The 22165-nt window shown below is 64.8% G+C and overlaps 1 protein-coding gene across 2 annotated transcripts in view; it reads left to right on the top strand.

Moving 5' to 3' along the window:
• Positions 1 to 22165, top strand: part of PRKAR1B (protein kinase cAMP-dependent type I regulatory subunit beta) — a 63697-nt gene that overhangs the window by 38778 nt on the left and 2754 nt on the right. For both annotated transcript variants that reach the window (XM_070414220.1, XM_070414219.1), the window contains exons 7-9: positions 4088 to 4246; positions 10590 to 10650; positions 12386 to 12507. In XM_070414220.1, the coding sequence (XP_070270321.1) occupies positions 4088 to 4246; positions 10590 to 10650; positions 12386 to 12507 (342 nt within the window). The remainder of the gene's footprint in view (positions 1 to 4087; positions 4247 to 10589; positions 10651 to 12385; positions 12508 to 22165) is intronic.

The raw sequence follows: 22165 nt of genomic DNA, 5'->3' as shown, positions 1-22165 counted from the left end.
GTCCCTGACGGGTGGACGTCCCCAAGCACATGCCCTCCGGCTCCTGCCCATGCAGTGGATGTCAGTTTCCTGCCTGTGTGAGGCTGAGCGATACTCCGCGGTCTGGATGGCCCAGTGCTTACCCGTTCACCCACCGGTGCCCACCTGGCTGCTCCCGCCTGTCGGCTGCCGGGAACGTGTAGCTGCGAACGGGGGTGTGCAGGTGCGCCTGCCCTCAGGGCGTCTGTCAGTTACCACGCGGGTCACGGCGTGGCCGTGGCCCAGAGCTGGCTGGGTGTTTTCCTGCAGCACCTCGGTGCCCTCTGGCCTATCTCACCCACAGACCCTCGGGGCCCCATGCACGTGGGGTCGACGGCATAGGGCAGGCCGGGACCCTGAGCCACGATGGATTTGGGGTTCCATCGGAGGGAGCCTGCCCGGCCACCTGCCACCCCGAGGGATGGAGAAAGAACCCCCGTGGCTGTTCCACCTGCCCAGGTGCTCAGACAGGAGCTTTGGGGGGGAACGCCGCCGCCAGGGGAGGCACCTCGAGCAAAACCCAAACAAATCCGCCGCCAGGTGCTCTGGGCTGAAGGCCATTGAGGGGGGACCTGGGCTTCCTGGTGGGAGGAGCAGGTGGTGTGGCTGGGGCTACTCAGGGGGCGCCTCCGGGGGCGCGGGGAAGGGGACATCCCGGACCAGGTGCCCACGCACCTGCACAGTCGCCCCCACTCCTGGTGGCGGGAGCCCGGGAGGCGGGAAGAGACGGGCCATGAGCTTTGTCACCACCTAGAAAGCACTCGTGGAGCCTGCTGCCCGCGGGGTGACCTTCACCCCGGCTGTGGTGACGGCGCAGGAGCTGGGGCGGGACGGGGCCGCACGACCGTGTCTGCCTCGGCCTCGTGGGCCGCTCAGGTGACTGGCTGCTCGTGTCCAGTTCCCAGACAGCTGTTTCAGCTGCGTTTTATTTTCTGTGGCGTCTGGGCTCAGGGGCAGGCGATGGAGCGAGACAGCGGGGCCTCCCCGCCCCTGGGCACCCAGCTTCTCCTGGCAGTTTCCCCAGTTCCCAGCGGCCCCAGCTGCCTGTCCAGCTGGGCATGACCAGGTGGGCACAGCCAGGTGGGCACGGCCGGTGGGTGATGTTCTCAGTGCTGCTCTGCCCCTGACGCCCGTGCTGACAGGAGCCCGGTGCTGCCCGAGGCGGCTTCTGGGGTTTTATTGAGGAGGTTGCTGTGCTTCCCTCAGCATCGTCTCCACCTCCAGCCTCGTCCGGTCAGAGCTGGTCCAGCCCGAGCCTCTGTCAGAACCGCCTGCTGCAGCACCGGCCACTGGGCCCTGTCCCTGGCGTCCGACGTCCACAGGTGCCACCGGTCCCAGGTGGCTCTTTGGTGACCTGTCGGGGCCCTGGGCTCCTCGCTGCCCCCTGCAGGCTGCCCCGGCTGCTCTCCACACGGCACCCGGGGCACAGATGTAAGCCGTGGCGGGCCCGGTGGGCCGCCCGTGGCTCCTGTGGCTCCCGGAGGAACATCCACTCTCTCCCTGCCCACGGGCATCTCCCCACGTGGTGTGGCTGCATCCAAGGCCTGTGTCCTGGCCCTCTGCTCAGACCCTCTCTCCACAGTCTGTGCAAGACCTTCTGGAGCCTCCGCCCCGTTCTCTCCTGGCTCGTGTGTACGCGTGTGTTCGTACCATCCTTTGCCCACAGCCTGTCTCCTGGGTGGGCAGTGTGTCCCGGGAGCTGGCGTCCCTGCCTTCTGCTGCTGGCCCCAAGCGCACGGGGCTCCAGGCCTCAGCGCTCGGGCTGCCGCGTGCACGAACGGACGGATGGATGAAGGAATGAAGGGATGAACGAACGAAAGGACGCAGATGGCCGGGTGGGGGCTCTGGGTTCGACCAGAGAAGCCACAGTCTACGGCGTTAGCGTAAATGTGGCCGAGTGGGGCCTCCCACCATTTTTCTTCTAAAAGTAGAAGAAGAAAACAACAAAATGAAACAAAGCAAGAAGCAGCCCTGTGCGTGCCAGCTGGGGCAGGGCCGGACGCCGCAGGGACAGAGGCCACTGTCCGGGAGAGACGGCCTTTTGTGCTGGGCCGGCGTCCAGTCGCACAATGCCTTCCTCTGACTCCTCGCGGGGCGTGCAGTCCTGGGCTCTGGGTGTCCACCCGCTGGGCCCAGGTCCCCGTCCTGCCTGCAGCACCAGCCGTGGCCCGCCCCCCCCCCCGCCCCCCCCGTTAGGGATGTGCCCTGGGAGAGTTGGGGGGGCAGCCGTCACGCTGGCTCTGCTGTGACACCCCTGTGCTGGGTCCCTGTGCCGTGTGGTGGGTGACGGGGTGTCCGGCCTCCCAGCAGCCGTTCCGGGCGTGGCTGCCTGGATCCTGGGTGTGAGGGGAGAAGCCACCTCTCCCAGGCCCCTGGCTGCGTCTCCCTGACGACTCGGTGCCGTCAGAATCGCTGGGGCTTCTGCGGGGACAGCGCGAGGGAGCTGGCCCGAGGGCCTTTGGGGACAACCTAGCGAAACCCACGTGACGCCCTGGGAGGCGGCAAAGGCCACCCCCTGAATTTCCCTGCGGGGGGGCGGGGGGCGGTGTGGGAGCCCATGCGGCGTTCGTGCCAGCGTTCTGGGTCCCAGCCCGAACCGGAACCAGCCGCCCCCCCAGGCCGGTCCCGCTGTGTGGCCGAGAAGACGGGGCTGGACCTGCGCACCGACACGGTGGCGGCGGAGGATTTGCTGCGCGATCCCTGAATGCACGAGGGTCCTAACGGACCTGCCCCTGGCGGGGGCTCCGGGAGACCCCGCACTGTGACCTGAGCGGTGGGAACGAGGAGCCGCACACCCGGGGTTCGTGCGCGTTGGAGTTTGCGGGGTGCAGCTCCAGGTCGGGGTTTCCGGGGAGCGTGGGCGTCGGGAAGACCAGCTGAGAGGGGCCCGAGGTGCCAGCGCCGGGCTGCACCCTGACTTGTCATCACCGCCCCCCCCTCCCCCCGGGCTCTGGGCTCTCCAAGAAGACAGGAGAGTGTGCTGTCTGCTGTCCCTCCTGCCCTGGAGCCCTGGATGGGCCCTCGTCCTCAGCTGCCTCCGGGAGGACAGGGCAGCCTGGGCCGGCTCCCTCGGGCCTTGTCCTGTGGCTGGCGTTTCTTCTTGCCGTGACCGGACGCCCCTCTGGACGGAGGGCGCTGGGGGCTGAGGGAGGCTGGGGGCAGGGGCGGGTCCCGGGGTGGAGGCGGAAGGCTCCCCTGGTCAGGCTCTTGGGACGGACGCACAGACTCCGCAGGAAGCTCTGCTTGCGTTTCCCTTGAAGCTTCCGGCTCGTCCCTGTCCCCTCCCGCTGCGCGGCGTCGTCACCTGCCGGCATTCCCTCCGCTGGGCAGCTCTGGGCACCGCTTTTCACCAAGATAATGACGCGTTGATTGGGACAAGAATGGCTTCCATGACTCAGGGCAGCCCAGTCCCCCCAGGCCGCACCCACGGCCCCAATGGGGGCCATTCTTCGTGCCCATTGACACGGGAGGGAAGGAATAAAGCCGCTTTGTGCCGTGGGCGGGCTGCTCTGCATGACCCACAGTCCACGCTGTGCTCGCTCGGATGCGGGGCCTGCGCCAGGGCACAGTGGGATCAGGGCACGGGGAACGCGGTGCAGCCGCCCTCGCGGCTGAAAGGGAATCTTGTCTGGCCTCTTGGTGGGGCCTGGCGGGGCCCATTGACGGCAGGGAGGACAGCGGGGAGAGACCCAGGCTGCGGTGGGGGAGGGGGGGCTCCCGGGGCGGGAAGAGGAGGCAGTTGATGAATGAAGAGGCGGGAGCCTGCCTATGGACGTGCTGAGTGGGAGGGACTCATCGGGGTGCAGTCAGGGAAACTGAGGCTAGCGAGGCCCATCTCCAGTCCACGGGGAACGGGGTGGAGATCCGCCGGGTGGCTCCCACCTCCAGCCCCAGGCCGTCCTCTCAGCCTGACCAGAGGCCACCTGCCTCGGGGGATTGAGCAGGGCGGGCGGGGGGGGGGGGGCGGGCACCGTGGCCAGGGCTGGGAGGAGAGCATGCCAGGGCCTCTGGTGGCGGCCGTGTGGTCCCTGACCCCACGCGTCCCGTGACCTCCCTCTTGCTGCCCCAGGTGTACGTGAACGGGGAGTGGGTGACCAACATCAGCGAGGGCGGCAGCTTCGGGGAGCTGGCGCTCATCTACGGCACCCCCAGGGCGGCCACCGTGAAAGCCAAGACCGACCTCAAGCTCTGGGGCATCGACCGCGACAGCTATCGCCGCATCCTCATGGTGAGTGGCCGCGGGGCTCCCCGGGGCCCGGACCTGAGCCTGGGGAGTGGCGGGGGGGGGTGACGTCCCAGCTCCCTGTGGGCAGGGCCTGCGAGCTGGTGGGTGTGGAGGGGATTGTGAGGAGCTTGTTCAAAGGGGGCCTGCGGTCACACAGGTGCTTTTCTGAGCTGGTCGGGTGGCCCCGGAGAACCAGGCAGGGTGGGCACGTAGCTGAGGGTTCCCCAGAGAACCGGGCAGGGTGGGCATGTAGCTGGGGGGGCCCCGGAGAACCGGGCAGGGTGGGCACGTAGCTGAGGGTTCCCCGGAGAACCGGGCAGGGTGGGCACGTAGCTGAGGGGGCCCCAGAGAACCGGGCAGGGTGGGCACGTAGCTGAGGGTTCCCCGGAGAACCGGGCAGGGTGGGCATGCCCAGGACAGGAATCCCTGCCATCAGGAGGGAGGTGAGCAAGAGGAGAGGTTGCCGGGAGACTGGCCTCTTCTGCCCTCTCCTCCCTGGGCCTGTCCGTGCTTGCCGCCACCTGCCCCTGGGGCTTGGTTGTCTTGTGAAGGCCAGCCTGGGTGGGGCAGTTTCCGGCGAGGGGCTGTGGTTGGAGGACGGGGAGCCTTGTGAGCTCGGCCAGGTGTGAGCCAGGAGGGGGTGCCCCTCTCGGGAACGAGGGACGGGTGTGGCTGGTCTGCCACGATGTGGGGGGGGTTCGGCTCGGGGTCGGCGCCCGTGGGGAGCTCCTCGTTCGTGCACGTGGCAGGGGACACTGAGTGCCCACCACGGCCGCACCAGGAACGGCTCGAGCGCCCCAGGGTGCTGCCCGTGGACAGCGTTCTCCTGTCTTGCGCCTGCTCACCTGCTCACCTCCTCACCTGCTCACCTGCTCGCTCTCTGTCTGTCCTGAGGCCTCCTTCCTCCAGGGGTGGGGTTTGGGGACAGTTCCTGTGCCTGGAGGCACCTGGCCCCGGGGGTGTGCGAGCCCTTGTTTCCCCGCCAGGCTGCCGAGCCCTGCTTGGCTGTGGGATTTTTGTGGCTGAAGCCTTATATTTAGAGAAGTTCCCAAACCAGCGAGGCAGCTGGCACTTCCTCTGAGTTAATTCTGGTCCCTGGGCCCTAAGAATAGCCTGGCTGTGCTGCAGGCAGGAAAATGACAGTGTGCCCCACAGGGCGTGTCCGCAGGGTGTGTCCCCAGGGCGTGTCCCCAGGGTGTGTCTGCAGGACCTGCCCTTTCGGCCTCAGGCCCTCATGTGGGCAATTTGATGCTGTGAAATAGTGGGTCCCATGTGTTTGCTTAGCACCAAGCTGGGCAGGAGCTGGGACACGCTGCCGCGGGCACAGGAGCTGGGGAGGGGCATCGGTGGTGTCGCCAGGGAGGGGGCTGCCTCCCGAAATTTTTGCTCCGATTCTGGGTTCTCTAGAGTGTCCCCTGTCTTCCCCCCACAGCTCCCAGAGGGAGGCCCTCCTCCAGGCTCCTGGCGGGCGCCCGGCACTGGCTGGTGCACCCACCGTCTCCTTTCTTTTAAGCTTCAGGACCCTTTGTTCACCTGAATCTTACGTGGGAGCCAAGTGGTTGGAACTCAGAATTCCGTGGTAGAGGCTGGGCTGGGGTGTCCTGAGCCAGGGACCGGGACCCTCCCGCCTGGCCGGGCCTCTGGCTCCCGGGTGTGAAGTGCCCGTCCAGCAGGCGCGTGACAAATGCTCCGCTTCTCCAGCAGGAGGCTGAGAAGTCCCCTGGTCCCAGGTGGTGGGTCCTGGGTGAGTGCACCTTAGGGGGGTGGAGGTGCCGGCAGACGCCCTGCAAAGCCACTAGGATCACAGCTGGCCTCCTGGACGCCCGCTCGGAGCAAGCACATGGCCTGGGTCCCACCCCAGCCTCACCTGCTGTCTCACCACAGAGGAAACTTTCTGAAGCTGGGGAGGGGGGCGGGGGGAGCATCCCATCAGCCTTGGGGGCGGGTCTCCTTCCCCGGGGGCTTCGGGCCGCCCTCTGCTGTCATTCTGCGCGGGAGACGGATGGGCCTTCACACTGAGCTTTCGAGTCTCGGGGCCCGGGCAAGCGCCTGCATTCCACCAGCGGGCGGACCTGCCGGGGTCAGTGTGAGTTAAAATTGTTGTTCAAAAGAAATGCCTTTGTCGTGACCGGTGGGACTGGGATGGCTCGGGCTGGGTGGCCGGGCTGGGTCTCCCTTCCTCTGGTGGAGAGAGGCCGGAGGGCGGGCAGTCGTCCGTGGAACAGGGAAGCACGGGTGCAGGGCGGGCCCGTGCCTGCCCCTCTGGGGAGAGGTTGTTTCCAGAACAGTGTGCAGCTCTGTGGTGTGGCATCGATTCTGTGTCCTCTGTGGCCCCACCACTTAGCAGCCTCGTGGACATGAGCAGGTTGGGACCCCTCCCTGAGCCTCCACACCTGGAAAGACCTGAGGGACAGGGGAAGCCGCTGACCGTGGAGGACTGTGTCCGGCAGCAATGGAAGGCTCCCTGTGCCTCCTCTGTCCACTCCCCCCAGGCAGGCCCGTGTGTGGGTCTCTGACACCATCAGGTGGCGGCATGTTGTCTGAGGGCCGACCCTGTCGCTCCGCGGGAGGCAGGCTGAGGTGGAGATGCCATCGGCAGGGCACTGGCAGCAAGGCAGGGAGCGAGGAGCCCAGATCAGAGGTAGACACAGAGGAGGTGGTGCCGGGCTACCCTCCTGATGGAGAAACTGAGGCCCAGAAAGGGTAGATGGGTCTAGGAGTGAGGGGTCATGGGCAGTCTGGGGTTGGAGGTAGAGTGTGCTGACCCTCCCGTAGTCCTCCTTCCCTGTACTCATTGAAGAGTGCAGTACTGCTACCACCACCATCATCACCATCACCATCACCACCATCACCATCACCATCACCACCATTTTAATCACCATCACCACCACCATCACCACCACCATCGTCACCACCACCATCACCATCACCATCACCATCACCACCATTTTATCACTATCACCACCACCATCGTCACCACCATCACCACCACCACCACCACCACCACCGTCACCATCATCACCATCACCACCACCATCACCACCATCATCACCATCACCACCACCATCACCACCATCATCACCATCACCACCACCATCACCATCACCATCACCATCACCATCACCATCACCACCATTTTAATCACCATCACCACCACCATCACCACCACCATCATTACCACCATCGTCACCATCACCACCATTTTTATCACTATCACCACCACCATCGTCACCACCATCATCACCACCACCACCACCACCACCGTCACCACCATCATCACCATCACCACCACCATCACCACCATCATCACCATCACCACCATCACTACCATCATCACCATCACCATCACCACCATCATCACCATCACCACCATCACCATCACCACCATCATCACCACCACCATCACCACCATCATCACCATCACCACCATCACCACCATCATCACCATCACCATCATCACCATCACCATCATCACCATCACCACCACCATCACCACCACCATCACCATCACCACCATCACCACCGTCATCACCATTACCACCAGCACCACCATCTTCATCACCATCACCACCATCACCATCATTACCACCATCACCACCATCACCACCACCATCACCATCACCACCACCATCACCACCATTACCACCACCACCACCATCACCATCACCACCACCATCACCACCATCACCACCACCACCACCACCATCACCACCACCACCACCATCACCACCATCACCATCACCACCACCATCACCATCACCATCACCATCACCATCACCACCATCACCACCACCACCACCACCACCATCACCACCATCACCATCACCACCACCACCATCACCATCACCGCCATCACCACCACCACCACCACCACCATCACCACCATCACCATCACCACCATCACCATCACCACCACCACCACCACCATCACCACCACCACCACCACCACCACCACCACCATCACCATCACCACCACCATCACCACCACCACCACCACCACCACCATCACCATCACCATCACCACCATCGTCACCACCACCATCACCACCATTTTTATCACTATCACCACCACCATCGTCACCACCATCACCACCACCACCACCACCACCACCGTCACCACCACCATCACCACCACCATCACCACCATCATCACCATCACCACCACCATCACCACCATCATCACCACCACCACCATCACTACCATCACCACCATCATCACCATCACCACCACCACCACCACCATCACCATCACCATCATCAACATCACCACCACCACCATCACCACCATCACCATCACCATCACCACCATCACCATCACCACCACCACCATCACCATCACCACCACCACCACCACCACCATCACCATCACCATCATCACCACCACCATCACCACCATCATCACCATCACCACCATCACCACCATCACTACCATCACCACCATCATCACCATCACCATCACCACCATCACCACCACCACCACCACCATCACCATCATCACCATCACCATCATCACCATCACCATCACCACCATCATCACCATCACCATCACCATCACCACCATCACCATCACCACCATCACCATCACCACCATCACCATCACCATCACCACCACCACCATCACCATCACCACCACCATCACCACCACCATCACCATCTCCATCACCACCACCACCACCATCACCATCACCACCATCACCATCACCATCACCACCACCATCACCATCATCACCATCACCATCACCATCACCACCATCACCATCACCATCATCACCATCACCATCACCACCACCACCATCACCACCACCACCACCATCACCACCACCGCCACCGTCACCACCGTAGGAAACAGGTGTTGAGAGTCTGTCCTTCACCGCGGTCAGTGAGGTGGGTGTTTATAACCGCATGTCACTGAGGCTCAGGACACAGTGGCACCCCAGCCCACCTTGTCCGGCTGACAGGTGCCCTCTCTCAGGCAGGCCGCCTGAGTGTCCTCTGTGCTGGGGGCATCCTTAGGCCTGTGCCCATCGTGGGTGCAGTCTCCTCCTGCAGGAGGGGCTCCTGGGTTTCTGGATCTTGAGGGACACGCGGGGGACATGTGGGAGGCCTGGGCTAGCCACTCCGTGCACAGCAGCATGAGTCCAAGGGAGAGGCCAGCTGTGCCCTGGAGTCTGCAGGGGCATCTGTGGGAAACCCCGTTCCTGGGGCAGCATTCCTGCCCGCACTCCACTGCTGTCGCATTTTTGTCATAGTTGCCTGGGGACAGGCAGTCCGTGCACATGGCCATCCCCTGATTCTCTCCCTCCTCCACCTCTCTCCCCTCCAGGCAGGGAGGCCGGGGCAGGGGTCTGCTGCCCCCCCCCCGCCCCCCCCGCTCCAGCTGTGCATCTGGCCTGCGCAGCCAGGGGGCTGGGGCAGAGGAGCTGGGGGCCGCGCCTGCTCGCTGCTCACGGCTCGTTCCCACTGCTGCTTCCCTCTCCCTCCGCCCCACGCGGTGCCTCGGGCTCCCATGTGAGGAAGGTGACCGGGTCCTGGTGGCGGAGCCACCACGGGTGGACCTGCCTCGGAGCCGAGAGCATCAGCCTGGGTAGGGAGGGGGCGCAGCTGGTGGCCCGCGGGGCCCTCTCCGGGCTGGGCGGCCCGGGGTGTGATGGGTGGAGGCTCCTTCCCGGGGGCTCGCCCGCGGGGGCCGGAGGTGGGTCCCCGACAGTGTAGCTCCACTGCGGGCCTCCCCACACGGGGTCTTCGAGGCCAGAGTGGCTTCGGAAGTCTAGCTGTCACCCCCTCATGTGCTCTCGGGTCACCAGCCAGCCCTGTTCCCTGAAGATCGTGAGTCCCAGGAGGCGGGGGTCAGAGGTCAGGGGTCAGGGCCTGGCTGCCACGCCGTGTGACAAACACTCAGAACGTGGCCTAACCACGGGGTGGCTGCTCATGCTAAGGCTGCTCTGTGGGGCGGGGTTGGCTCCCTCAGCTTGCACCTCGTTCATGAAGGCCCAGGTGCTGCCGCGGCTCCGGCCACGGCCTCCACGTCCCGCCAGCAGGAGGAAGGGGGAGGGGCCTTCTCGTTAAGGACGTGCTCGGGTTGCCCTCCAGGGCCATTCATACCCGGTGGCCAGGACGTGGTCCTGGGGACGTGGTCGGCGGTCCTGCAGGGGCCGGTGGGACGATTCTCTATCTTGGGGACGAGGTGCTGGGCATTGGAAACGGTGGCCGCTCCCTCGACTCTGTCATCGGAGGGGCTTTGGGGACGCGAGGGCCCAAAGGGGTGTTCTGAAGAGCCGGGGTCGCTTGGGGACGTGGGCGTGTCGGGGATCCGGGCACAAAGCCCCCTCTGTTCCCTCTCCCACAGGGCAGCACGCTGCGGAAGCGCAAGATGTACGAGGAGTTCCTCAGCAAGGTCTCCATCCTCGGTCAGTCCAGCCCCCGTCCGGTGGCCGCTTCCGTGGTCTGGGTGCTGGGCAAGGCGGGCGCACACGTCTCAGCCACATGTGCATGCTCACGGATGTGCGCCTGTGCACAGCACGAGTATGTGCGCACACACCTGCCCACACGCATATGCACACACCTGCATGTGTGCACACGCATGAACACATGGACACACGTGTGAACACACTGCTGTTGGTCAGAACCAAGCCATCTCTGTCTGCAGGCGTGTTTGCTGGTCTGTCTGTCCCTCCACGGTCAGTGTCATGGTCTCCAGCTCATACTCCAACTCTGAGCATCTGTGCCAACAGCTCCCAGCACCCCCCGACCCAGGACACCCCCTGCCCCAGGGCACCCCCCTGACCCAGGGCACCCCCTGACCCAGGACACCCCCTGCCCCAGGGCACCCCCCTGACCCAGGGCACCCCCTGACCCAGGACACCCCCTGCCCCAGGGCACCCCCCCCGACCCAGGGCACCCCCCCGACCCAGGGCACCCCCCCGACCCAGGACACCCCCTGACCCAGGGCATCCCCTGACCCAGGGCACCCCCTGACCCAGGACACCCCCCGACCCAGGGCACCCCCCCGACCCAGGACACCCCCTGACCCAGAGCAACCCCCTGCCCCAGGGCACCCCCTGACCCAGGACACCCCCTGACCCAGGGCACCCCCCCGACCCAGGACACCCCCTGACCCAGAGCAACCCCCTGACCCAGGGCACCCCTGACCCAGGGCACCCCCCTGACCCAGGACACCCCTGACCCAGGGCACCCCCTGACCCAGGGCACCCCTGACCCAGGGCACCCCCTGACCCAGGGCACCCCTGACCCAGGGCACCCCCCTGACCCAGGACACCCCTGACCCAGGGCACCCCCTGACCCAGGGCACCCCTGACCCAGGGCACCCCCCTGCCCCAGGGCACCCCCTGACCCAGGGCACCCCTGACCCAGGGCACCCCCCTGACCCAGGACACCCCTGACCCAGGGCTGGTTGAAAGGGTGGCCTTTGCACGTGCCGCACTGACAGGAGTTCTGCAGCGGAGAGAGCAGCCCCTAACCCAGATCTAAAATAGAGGCTCTGCATCGTATTTTTAGCCGCTGACCCACATCCGTGTGTCTGGAAGCCCAGGCCGGGAAGTTTCTTTTGCCAAAAACAGTTAATCAGGCGACGGCATCTCCTTTAAAGGGAGCCCGTGGGGTTTCCTTCCTGAGGGTCAGAGGGGACCATGCGGGGGGGAGGGGTGGACAGGTGCACCCAGCCTGCAAGCCTTGGAGGCACACGTGGCTTTGCACCAGGTGCTTTGCCCTGAAGTGTGGCCGCGCCCTGGGCCTCAGTGTGGCCACGTAAACCGCCGCGTCCTCTGCGCACAGGCGCGCGCTGTCCGAGCAGCAGGCATCGCTCGGTCCTGTCAAACCCAGCAGCCCTCACGTGAGCCGTGGTTCTGCTTGCAAAGTGCAGCAGCTCTATTCGCCCGGAGACCCGAGGAGCATTTAACACTCATGGGCTCAGACTCGGGGATGGGGCGTGTGGCGTGTGGCCTGTGGCCTGTGGCGTGTGGCGTGTGCAGGAGCAGCACATCTGAGCCGCGTCCCACGAGACCGGTCTGTGCATCCGGCCCCCGGCCCCTCAGCCTCTTCCTCCGGTTCCCTCGCACAGATCTCACCGTGGGCTGGGGGCGGGGTGTCTGAGGTGACATTGGGGTGACTCTGCCGCCCCCCCAGAGTCCCTGGAGAAGTGGGAGCGCCTGACGGTGGCCGACGCCCTGGAGCCTGTGCAGTTTGAAGACGGGGAGAAGATCGTGGTGCAGGGGGAGCCCGGGGACGACTTCTTCATCATCACGGAGGTGAGTCCTGCCGAACGCGGGTGTGTGTGTGTGTGTGTGTGTGTGTGTGCAGGTTGCGTGGCCGTGGGCGCGGGGGGGTGTGCTGTGCAGGTTGCGTGGCTGTGGGGGGGCGTGCAGGTCGTGTGGCCGCGGGCGTGGGGGGTTGTGCAGGTCATGTGGCTGTGGGCGCGGGGGGGGGGGGAGGGCCGTGCAGGTCGTGTGGCCGTGGGCGCGGGGGGGTGGGGTGGTGTTGTGCAGATCGCGTGGCCGTGGGTGCAGCTGGGAGGTGGGGACAGCACCCGTCTGTGCCTCGCACCCTCACCCTCTGCAGCCGGGGCGGCGGCAGCCCCACACCCGCTCCCATGAGTCCCCCTGAGAACCTGAAGTCTGTTCTGCACACGGCGTCCGTCCCCATGTGTGTGAGGACACGCACAGGACACGTGAGGGTGCGGTCGGCAGCTGCTTCCTCGTCAGAATCTGGGCGCGAGGAGGCACTTGGGGGTTCGCCGTGCGTGGGGTCTCCCGTGTTATTCCGTGCAGCAGCGTGTGGTCTGTGACGATCGCGGGTTAGAGGTTTGCTTTTAGAAAATGGCGCAGGCTTCTCAGCTGCACACGCGTGACTCACCTTTCCTGTCCGCGAGGCCGGCTCAGCGAGGGCCAGCGACAGGTGGCTCTGGGGCCTGGATTCCAGCGGCCACGTGGGGCTGTCACTGACGGGGCTGTCGCTGATGGCAGCGGGCAGCTGTTGTGGCCGGCGTCCCGCTCCCACTCACCCTCTCTCGGGGGCTGTGCCTCGGCCGGGTCCCAGGGAGGAGGCCGCCCGAGCAGGAGCCGGGAGGAATGAGTGCCTGCTGGGCCGTGCGGCCACCGTCCTGGTCACGCAGCCACGGAGCACAGGGAGGACCCGGCTTATCGCCCCTTCACATCTCACACGCTTGCTCGTTACAGCGGCTCGTCCGCCAGCCGCGTGCTTTGCCGTCGGGAAATGGAGCCTTTGGCGTGGCCGTCCTCACAGCAGGACGTCCGGCCCGGACTGTGGCCGCCGGGTAGGCAGACCGCGTGGCTGCGTTCTCTCCGTGAAGCGGGAGCAATGCAGGTGCCGCCGTGTGCTCAGGCCTCCTTCGCACCGCCGCCCCGCGGGCTGGGCCAGTGGGCAGGGTGCGGGAGGGCAGCCGTGTCTGGGCGTCTGAGGCCGGGGGAGGGTCTTGGGGCCACCGGGCCGCAGGGCGGCACCTGGCCCCTCCCCCAGCCCCCAGCTGGGGTGTGACTGACAGGCCCTCTGCAACCTGAAGGCCAGCAAGAGCCTGGGGAGGCCCCGGCTGGTCCCCAAGACCATTCAACCCTCATCTTTCTTGAGAGGAAACGCGGAAGCGAGAATAAACCCACTGGCAGAGCAGTTACGGAAAGGGGGGTGCGGTCCCCGCCCAATGCTCGTCCCCAACTCTCCCCCCACCCCCACCCCCCACCCCCCCACCCCCGCCCGCCGACCTCGGGAGGCCAGCTCTGCTCAGGGCCCCGCCTTCCTAACCGCGACCTGAGGACCAAGTGAGGTCTTGGCTCAGCACAGCGAGGCGTTGGCTGCAGCACTCGGACGGGGGGCCCCAAGGCCTGCGTGCAGTGTTTTCTTTTAATCCGTTTTTATGGATTTCAGAAAGGAAGGGAGAGGGAGAGAAACCTCAATGATGAGCCCTAGCCAGTTTGGCTCCGTGGACAGAGCATCAGCCTGCAGAGCAAAGGGTCCCAGGTTCGAGTCCAGTCAAGGGCACGGACCTGAATTGCAGGCTCCTCCCGGCCCAGGCCCCGGTCGGGTGCAGGAGGCAACCAGTCGATGTGTTTCTCTCGCATCGATGTTTCTCTCTGTCTTTCCCTCTCTCTTCCACTCTCTCTAAAAAAAAAAAAGATCAGTGGAAAAATATCCTCGGTGAGGACTAACAAAAACACAAAAATGATGAGAGAGTCACGGACCGGCTGCCTCCTGCACACCCCACACTGGGGATCGAGCCCAAAACCCAGGCCTGTGCCCTGACCAGGAACCGAACTGTGACCTCCTGGTTCATAGGTTGACGCTCAGCCCCTGAGCCACGCCGGCCGGGCACTGCGTGTGCATGTGCGTGCGTGTGCGTGTGTGTGTGTGTGTGTGCGCGCGTGTGTGTGTGTGCGTGTGTTGCTGGGCGCCCTGAGGCCTGGAAGGAGGCACCTGTCGGGTTTGGGAAGGCCCTGCAGAGGGCGCTGCTTGTCCCCTCCCAGTGCACCCAGGCTGCGAGGGGCAGAGGGCGGGGCGGGCACCGTCCTCACCCTGCAGACCGGCCGGGGACCCTCGGACACAGGCCCCGCGTTGCCCTGCAGACTGTGGTGTCCGCCCTGCAGGGAGGGCGCCCGTCGCCGTCTCTGACCTCCCGCCCCGGCGGCGGCGGCCATGAGAGTGACCTTGGCCAGACGCCCCTCCGGGTGTCGGTCCAGCATTTCCCATGAAGAGAGGGAGGTTTACTGGGGCGGGGGCTCCTTCGGCCTTTGCTCGTCGACGCCTGCCCACACTGGCCTGGCTGAGGGCGGGGCAGGGCTCGTGGCATTCCCATGGGATTCTCGCGGGAAAGTGGCGCCTGATCCCCTGAATCTGGGCTTGGGTTCTCCCACGGGCGGTGGGACGGGGCGGCGATGGCTGGGAGGTGCGGCTGGTCACCCTCCCAGGCCATCCCTGTCCATGGAGCCCACAGGACGGGGCTCATCTCCAGCCGCCGGTCACGCGCCCCCACCATGGACATGAACGTCCAGCCAGTGAGTCTCGGGGAGCAGCCCCGTCAGCACCTGTGGCCGCAGAGATCCAGGTGGGACCCGCTGGCCGGCGGGGCCAGCCCAGGACCCCCTCGCTTCCCGACATGGTGGCCCCAAAACACTGCGAGGTGGGCAGAGGGCGGTGGCAGCCGAGAGGCGGGCCCTGCGTGTGCCCTGTGCTCACGGCCCGCCTGGCCCAGGGGCGCGCTGTCTTCGCCCGCACACGGGGTTTTTCATCATTCGAATGAGTAAGTTGCCGATATTTAAAAATCAGGGTATTTCACATAAAAACCTACATCTCTGCTCTTGGTGCCTGGCCTCTTGGACGGCCTGGCCGCAGCCGGGAGGGGGGCTGAGGGGTGGCGGCCCTGGTGCGGACGCTGTTGTTCCCCAGTCTCCACCCGGCCCGGTGGCCTGGCCGTAGGCTCTACAGCCTCAGAGTCGCTGGTCTGGAAGTGGAGGGACAGCCACTGGCCAGCGCAGACAATTGTCCATTATTCTCTGTGGCCCCGCCTCCTCCCAGCTGGTCCAAGGCCACGGAGGAAGCATCGCAGAGATGTGTGTGAGAGGCGTGGACCGCGAGAGGTCCTCACCGATGCTCAGGGCGAGGAGGGCGTCCCCACCCTAGGAGTGTGGTCGACCAAGATAACGGGGCCTGAGCTCAGTTGTGCCGAGCGTTGTCTGGTCTCACCCCCGTCCGGGGATCTGGCTGCGCGTGAGGGAGGCTGGGCAGGAGGGCTGGTCTTTTGCCCAAGGACACACACGGCCAGCAAGGGCCAGGTCCACGGTCAGCTGCATCTCACTCCCACGTCTCGGAGGCTTTGCTCCTGCACTCTTTGCTGGGCAGTTCCTGCGCGTGTGTGACCGTGTGACCGTGTGCACATGTGACTACGTGTGTGGCTGTGCGCGTGTGGCTGTGCGTGTGCCCGTGTGCATGTGTGGCTGTGGTGTGTGGCTGTGCGTGTGCCCGTGTGCATGTGTGGCTGTGCGTGTGCCCGTGTGCTTGTGTGTGTGCCTCTCGGGCTTCTCGTCCTAGCGCGGCGTCCACACTGCTGCTGCCTCCTGTGCTTCCCACGGCCCTCCTCCTCCCCCTCCTCCGGCTGACGGTGGAGATCTGGCTGCTGCTGGCTCTGGGCCGGGCGTTGCTGCTGCTCGTCCATTAAAGGCCGTCAGAGTCGTTTTCATGTCGACGTTGAGATACTCCTGGTGCCGAGGCTGCGTGGTCATGGGCGGCTGATGCTCAGAGACCCACCGGCCCCCGCCATGCGGGGCACTGACCAGCCGCCTCTCCAGCTCCTGTGCTGCCGGCACAGAACCATCGCCAGGAACGGCCCCGAGGGCGACCCCTGAGGGTGACCCAGCGGTGGTGACGCCCTGGCCTGGGCACAGGCTCTGGCTCTGCAGGCGAGTCAGCCAGAGGGGACAGAGAGCCTGTGTCGGGGGCCCGTTCCCGTCCACAGTGTATCGCACAGGCCTGTGGACTCTAACCCAGCCCTCTCGGAAGGTGTCGTGTTCACAGCCTCGTGAAATGTGTTTGAAGTGGTCTCCGTGGCAACTTGGATTTTTTCCCCTTTTTCCTCTGTGATCAACCAAATCTGGTGTCACAGCGGGACCCGGGCTCTTGGGGATCAGACACTCTCAGAACTGAAACCCAGCGTAATAGACTCTGCAGCCTCGGCTGTAACTTCCCCTGTGGCCACACGGTCCTGTGTCCACTCCCAGACGCTGGGGTCGGCCCGGCCGCAGCCCCGTTCTCTGCCGGAGCTTCCGTGGACGGGTTGGCGAGTGGCTCTCGAGGCTGCCCACCCCGTGGGGCTGCCGCCTGTGGTTCGGGAGGCACCTGGCACCTCCGTGTTGCCGGCTGGTGATACTGCAGGAGGGAGAGTGCCACACGCCCGGGGACGACGTGGCGACGCCTTTATTCTGTCAGCAGACCTTGCAGAGACTCTGGTTCCTCCTCCGACCGCATCAGCCTCCGCCTTTCACTGAAGGTTCGTGGAGAGAAGCCATCGTGGGTTCCTACTCAATTTTTTGAAGCGTCGTTTTATGAGAAAACAAAGGCTTTGCAGAAAGTGTTCGGGGGCGGGGCCACTCTGGTCAGAGCTGTTTTCTTTAACAGGCTCCTGTTGCCCTGGCCGGTGTGGCTCAGTGGACAGAGCGTCGGCCTGCGGACTGAAGGGTCCCGGGTTCGATTCCGGTCAAGGCTTGATCCCCAGCCCTGGTTGGGGCCCGTGTGGGAGGAAACCAATTGGTGTGTCTTTCTCACATCGATGCTTTGCTCTCTCTCTGTCTTTCTCTTTCCTTCCACTCTCTTAAAAAAAAATCAATGGGAAAATATCCTGTGGTGAGGACTGACAGAAAGTAAAAATATGCTAATGGTGCGTCTGTACGTGTTAACCATCACTCACCCCGGCTTCTGCTGCTCATGACTCCAGCCGGCCCACGGTCACCTGTGAGGGTCGCTTTGATGGGTCCATGGGGCCAGCCCGCAGTGCCCAGGTGTCAGGTCACACACCCGCCTGGATGTTCCCGTGAAGCTGTTCTCAGGTCTGATTAACACAGACATCACTTACTCTGAGCAAAGCTGGTGCCCCCCGCCCCCCCCCCCCCCGCCCCGCGTGGGTGGGCCTCGCCCCATCAGTTGAAGGGGTTCCTCAACGGCTAAAGGACTGAGGCCGGAGGAGGGGGTCCTGCCGGCAGAGGCCGGAGGAGGGGTCCCAGCAGCCGTTCCTGGGCATAGAGGTCTCCCTGCACTCACCCCGTTGGTTCTGTTTCTCCGGAGAATCCTGACTCCCACTCCTGCCCCCCGACTCTTCCGGAACAGCCAGGCCGCTGGGGCGGGGGGTGCAGGCCTGAGCCTCGGGTTCTCTCTGCTGCGTCCTGTGCGCGGCCCGTGTCTGTGCCCACGGGAACCTCCGTGCGGCCCGGGGACAGCTGGACCCCACCAGCCGGTCCCCATAAAATCTGGGAGGGAAATTCCGCTGCTCGGGCACCAGCTGCGCCTGGCGGCGTTGCCATGGAAACGCTGGGCGGGTTTATCTCCTCGGCACACTGTGTTGTGATCGTCCACGCCTGCAGAGCCGCCCATTTCGGAGCCACGGCGGCCCAGGAGCTGCCACACGGCACAGCTGCAGGGGGCGTGCGCAGACTTCACCGCCATCTCGGGACATGGAGGCCGGAGCCCACCCGCCCCACGCATGGGCCCTCCGCCTGCACCTGCTGCGCCCCCACTGTGCGCCAGCCTGAGGCACGGGTGCTGCTGGGCGGGGGCCGTGGCGGCCGCCGGCTGTGTGTTTGCAGAGGAAGGAAACCCTCTGACCCACTTTCCGGAGATTCGCCGGGCGTCCCGCTGGAGAAGAGGCCAGGCCGAAGCAGGAGGGCCAGGGACTCGGCCCTGAGGGAGCAGGACCATCCCACCCAGTGGGGCTGGTGTGGGGGGGAGGTGGGCTGGGTATTGAAGGGTGAATATAAGTTTTCCAGTTGGAGGAGGAGGGGACAGGCACCCAGGTGTGGGAGGCGGGGGGCGCAGACACAGGCCGGGGAGGCCTGCTGGGCCACCACCCCCTGTGCCTGGGACACGTGTGGACGTCTGCTCCCCACGGCCACGGGTCGGTATCTGCACTGGGTCAGGCCTGTCTTGGGCTCCGTCCAGTAGTCAGCGTTGCGTTTTCGTGGCTGATGCCAGGCCGTCTCCTCCAGGGGAACGTAGAGCGGTGCCCACACTGGCCACGGGTCAGTGCTGAGGGTGGCCCGCTCGGTCCAGCCTCTTTCAGCAGAAAAATAAAAACATCCCGCCTGGGCCGCGCTGAGAATCGCTTTTGCAGGCAGCCTGGCTGGCGAGGAGCCCGCTGCCGTCCCCGGCTGGTCAGCCCCTGCAGCTCACAGGCTGCGTCCTCCTGTTCACGAGTCTGGCTCCTCCAGGCCCCACACAAGTCGAGTTGGCCAGTGTGTGTCCTCCTGCATCTGCTGACCCCCTGAGCAGTGTCTTGGAGGCCCGTCCACCTGGTAGCAGGGCCAGCGTGTCCCTCCTTTTCAAGGCTGAGTGACTCCACTGAAGGGAGGGACCACATTGTGTTTATCCAAACAGCCCCCGTGTTATGGCTGACAGTGTTGGTGACCACCCACGAGCGCTTTCTGTGCCTTCAGCGTGTCACTCACCTCTGTGTAGCCCATTGACCCCAGGAGCCTCCAAGTGGTGACCGTTACCCTCCCAGCCCCGCACGTTCACGCCTCGAGGAGTCCAGCCCCGAACCTTCACTCCTGACACCCTCACATCTGCCTCTGGAACCTTAGAGCCCAGGCCGTGGGCGACTCCCGGCCGGACACTCTCACCCGCCTGGTCCTGCCGAGCCCAGAAAAGCCCACAGTGACCGACAGTTTTCTTTTTATTGTTATTTTTAAAAATATATTTTTATTGATTTCAGAGAGGAAAGCAGAGGGAGAGAGAAACATCAGTGATGAGAGAGAATCATGGATCGGCTGCCTCTTGCAGGCCCCACACTGGTATCGAGCCCACAACCCAGGCCTGTGCCCTGACTAGGATCGAACTGTGACCTCCTGGTTCCTAGGGCGACATTGAACCACTGAGCTAGCTGGCGGGGAGTGACTGACCGTTTTAAACCGAGATTCAGGAATAAAAATCAATAATTTGCCACCTGTCGGTGCCTCTCGCCTGTCCCTCAGCTGCTGTGGTGGGGCAGGCAGGGAGCTCTTGAGCGTGGGACTACCCGATGAGAGATGGGGACACCCCAAAACGCCGAGCAGCTCTGCAGGGCAGCCTTGTCCCAGCCCCAGGGCGTGGCAGCCGGAGTGGCTGCCCCTCCATCACCCCCCCCTTTGGGCTGAGGGACTGGTCACTATGGCAGACCACACCCCCATGTCACCCAGAGACGAGTTAGCTCTCCTCCCAGGGGTCCCTGTCTGGTCCCCGAGGGCCCTGCCTCCCTCAGAGCACGGGGCACCCGAGTGTGGTGTGCAGCGGAGCGCTCGCCAGGCCGGCCCTGCAGGCTCTCAGCCTGGGGCCACCTGTTCCCGCCTCCGGCCCCTGTGCCACTTGTGCTGTTTCCCACGGAAGCCGCCGGCTTGTGCCCGTGCCAAGGCCCCGACCTCGTGGACGATCCATTGAAGGCTGGCACAGAGCCGGCCTCGGGCGCGTCGCCAGCCAAGGGTGTTTTCGCAGTTGTTTTGACGACCGTTTGCAGCCCCGAGTGTGTGATGGACGCGCACAGCAGAGGTGGGCGGGGCCTGCAGGGGTCACGTAGCCCGAGAGCCGCAGTGGGCAGCTCCGCGGCCGCTCGCTCGGAGCCACGGGAGGCGGGGAGCCCTCAGGGATACGCCTGCCCTGGGACCGGAATGGGCTGGAGGGACGCGACCCCACGGGAGAAGCAGCTTTTGCCTCAGTGATTGCTCCTTTAAAAGTGTCTGCACAGGCCCGTCTGTTCCAAGGAAACCCAGAGCTGTTCACGGGCACAGGCTGTGTGATCTGTGCGCACACACACATGTTGCATGTGTGTGCATGTCTGGGTGCACGTGTCTGTGCGTATTCCAACACACCAGTTTGTGGGTCTGTACGCGTGTGCATGAGTGCACGCTGTGCGTGTGCCTGCCTGTATGCGTGTGTGTGTGCGCGGTACTGGGGGTCTGTGGCTGCTTAAATACAGAAAGACGCCAGCAAACGACCCTCCCCGTCCAGCGTCAGGCACATCACGTGGCGTTCTAGTTCCCAAGGCTGGTGCTGTCAGCCGTCACCCGAGGGGCCCTGCCTCCCTCAGAGCACGGAGCACGGATATTTCCCATTGATCTTTAGGGAGAGGAAGGGAGAGGGAGACAGAGAGGAACGACCATGTGAGAGAATCATCAATGGGCTGCCTCCTGCACGCACCCCGACCCGGGCCCGGGCCGGGGAGGAGCCTGCAACCCAGGTACGTGCCCTTGACCGGAATCGAACCCGGGACCCTCTGGTCTGCAGGCCGAGCTCTATCCACTGAGCCAAACTGGCTAGGGCTCAATTTTGTTTTTGATTTTGTCGAAAAACGTTGAAAAATCAAAAGTTGAAAGGAAAGTGGCGTGTGCCCTCCGCCCCAGCGCAGGCAGGAGCTGCTCCTGCCCGTCCTCGGGCTCGGCCCCGGGTCTGGGACCTGCTTGCTTTTAGAGCCGGGTTGGAGCCAGCGACTGGAACACGGGGATGTGGTCTGGAGTCTCGGCCGGAATCCCAGCCCCCTGTCCCTGAGGCGTCTGTGCTGCTGGGCCGCGCCGGGGAGCCGGCCTGGACGGCGCTGTGTCCAGGCTGCGTGGCTTCGTGGGCCCCTGTGGTCACGCGTGTCCCGGTGTCATAGGAACGTGGCTGTGCTGGTGGGAGCCCCCGCCTGGCCCACCGGCTGCTTCTCTCCCTCCTGGCTGTCGGGGGCGTCGTCTCGTGCGGACGTGCAGGGGCAGAGCGGTCCCAGGAAGGGGACATCCTGTTGGGGGCCTGTCGGTCAGCGAGACGCCTTCTCTGTGTGTGACAGAGCCCCTGGCCGAGGCGGCTGAAAGTGTGAAGTGTCCAGTGGGTCCTCGGGGCTCGCTGTGTCCCCCGTGGCCCTACACCGGGGGCTCGGCCACTGACACCCCACAACCTGGTGGTGACGTCTGTCGTCTGGGGTTCTGCGGTGCCTTCGGCCCGAGTCTGGCCAAGGAGCCCTGAGCTCCCCTGGTCCTCAGAGGCGAGGGGTCCCGTGTGGGACGGGGCTGCTCTGCGGTGGGCGGAAAGGCGTGTATCACGCGTGTCATGAGTAAGGAGGTGTGGGCTGTGTGGGCGTCCGGCGCATCACGCCTGGCACAGCGGCTCATGTCCTGGGCCCTGTGGCTCCAGACGTGGGGCCCCACGGTGGCCGGACCCGGGTATCACCTTAGCCATTGCCCCCGCGTG

The sequence above is a fragment of the Myotis yumanensis genome, unplaced genomic scaffold, assembly GCF_028538775.1.
Source record: "Myotis yumanensis isolate MYYU_CA2020_CCGP unplaced genomic scaffold, mMyoYum1.0.hap1 SCAF_5, whole genome shotgun sequence".
In the NCBI taxonomy this organism is placed as follows: Eukaryota; Metazoa; Chordata; class Mammalia; order Chiroptera; family Vespertilionidae; genus Myotis; species Myotis yumanensis.
Note: the sequence above shows the minus strand (reverse complement) of the source record. Positions and strands in the feature narration are given on the sequence as shown.